The 2,403-nt window shown below is 34.4% G+C and overlaps 1 protein-coding gene across 1 annotated transcript; it reads right to left on the reverse strand.

Moving 5' to 3' along the window:
• Window positions 1-338: 338 nt before the first annotated feature.
• LOC117240115 (jerky protein homolog-like) lies at window positions 339-1,858 on the reverse strand. The gene has a single exon (XM_033505991.1). The coding sequence runs from the start codon at window positions 1,856-1,858 to the stop codon at window positions 431-433; it is 1,428 nt and encodes a 475-aa protein (XP_033361882.1). The 3' UTR covers window positions 339-430.
• Window positions 1,859-2,403: the final 545 nt, after the last annotated feature.

The raw sequence follows: 2,403 nt of genomic DNA on the forward strand, positions 1-2,403 counted from the left end.
TTTTAAGATCATCATCATTTATTTGTGCGATAATATACTTGTTCTATACATTCATCTATCCATCTCTATATACCCAATAAACATTTAATTTAACAATTACTTAAACTCTAATTTGCCAAATTCAAAGTATAAAGTTCAAAGAGAACGTAAATACAAGAATAACATTGCGCGTCTTTCCTTGTCTTCCATACATAGTAGAATCTTACTTATTGGAACTAATAATGATATATATGTTGAATTATAGAAAACAGCTTTTTCTGTACATCAAACCAAATGCTACAAGGAAACAATTGAACGCTACATAAAATCATACGGGTTCCACAATTACTTATCGCTAAATCATATTATATTTCTTAACGCATTTTTTAATACACGCGTTTTAATAGAAGCAATTCCACCGAGTTACTTTCATTTTGTGTTTCAAGCCACGTTAGCTCCTTTTTGAGAACTTCGCACGAGAAGGTCCAGCTTCATCGTCTATAATATTTATGTTCACTGGACACAGGGTATCGTTTTTAAATTCTCGAAGAACTTCATTGGTACATACCTTCTTGATTATATCATGTCCGTTATCCATATTAAACCAACGGAACACATGAACCTTCTGGCACTGTTCACATCCAGGTAATGTATGCAGAAGTTCAACTGCGTTACTTATGTCAGCATCCCATGTTTCTGTGTATTGCGTACGCCGCATGTCTATAGGTCTTAAAAGGTTGTCCCACGAGTTTACCAGTATTGAATGGCCGATTAGTGTCCAAGCATCATTTACAAAGCGGCAGAAATCCCACACGCATAATTCTTTATAGAGGTCTATCACTTCTTCCTCCGTATTGTAGATAGACAATGGCCTTATTGTTTTCAGTAATTCTATTCGGTACTTTCGCTTGAAACATGTGATTATACCACAATTCATTGGTTGACTGAGTGCTGCAGCGTTCGGTGGAGGAGACTTAACTTCTACTAATGGATCTATGTTATTGATATCATTGATATCGTGAAGCGACATAATATTATCTACTAACAACAAATATTTGTCCTCGCTGCCGTTCTCCCGTTGTCTTTCTTTAATTGATTCTAAGAAATACTCTTTGTACCATTGTTTGAAAATGCTACTGTCCATCCAAACCTTGGTGTTTACATTGTAGATAGTTGGGAAGATATCTGTATTCAAAACGGATGAACTTTGCGGGTTGCCAATTATTAGTACTGGCATCGTGTGACATCCGGTAGCATTTGCACAAAAAAGTGCAGTAACGTAATCTTCGCACATTTCCAGGTTTCCTGTCGATTTTGCACGGTTAAAGATACAAGAATTTTCTGGTACTGCTTTCCACATTACCGTTGTATAAACGGCATTGTAAACGTTCCTCAATGTGAACCCACCTTCTTGCAGGAATCTGTTGAAATCAGCTTTAAAAGCTTCCGCTGCAGTGAATTCACTTGCGGCTTGAATATTTTGCCTTATATCCGCAGTAGTAATATTGTAACGTTCTTTAAAGCCTCGCAACCAAGTAGTACTGGCTTTAAAACGAGGATGTCCGTTTAATTTTTCATTAATTTCTAGAGCTTCTCTCTGTATGTCTGCTCCTGTCATTTGTACCTTTCTTTCCTTACATCGTAAGTACCATTGGTAAACAACTTTATCTACATCCTGTAATCGTCGTCGTGTGAGACCCATGATGAGCCCGTATTGTTTTGTAATCTCTTCGCTTTTTACATATATAGTGTGCAATGTAGAGAGCGCAACACCGTACTTTTCCATTATGGTTTGTCGAATTTCACCTCTATCTCTCATCATAAGAATATTGTATTTATCAGTAATTGTCAAATATAACGGTTTTCGTCTTGACGTCATTATTGTTTGAAACGTTTCGAATGTAAATACAGTACTGAAATGTTGAGACGAGATTTTATTTCGACAGTTGTTGTCGTTGACAATTTTGATGGGGGAAATAAATACTACGTGTATTAAACATGTATATAGTTATATTGGTATGTCGGATTATCATTAGAATATAAGGCGCGTAACGATTCTTCGTTTGAATTAGCCATTGTTTTACGAAACACTGAATATATTTATGCGAATAAACAAGATTTTACAAAATATTATGTATAATGAGTTTAATAAATGATAAGATTAACAAACTATAAGTTTAACTAATGATTAGATTAAAGAATAATAAATTTATTCTTACGAATAAATTTAACGTCTTACGAATAATAAATTTAACAAATAATGAGATTAACGATTGATAGGTTTTACGAATAATAAATTTAATTAACGCTATTAACAATGTTCCGGGGTTCAAACGAATTCACGGTCAAAGGGATAACTCTTTACTATGCGTAGAATAATTTTAAACACAAAAATACGATTGCTGAGACACTCGGTAAATTGCT

This window comes from Bombus vosnesenskii, unplaced genomic scaffold (genome assembly GCF_011952255.1).
Source record: "Bombus vosnesenskii isolate JDL3184/JDL3185 unplaced genomic scaffold, Bvos_JDL3184-5_v1.1 scf7180000014564, whole genome shotgun sequence".
In the NCBI taxonomy this organism is placed as follows: domain Eukaryota; kingdom Metazoa; phylum Arthropoda; class Insecta; order Hymenoptera; family Apidae; genus Bombus; species Bombus vosnesenskii.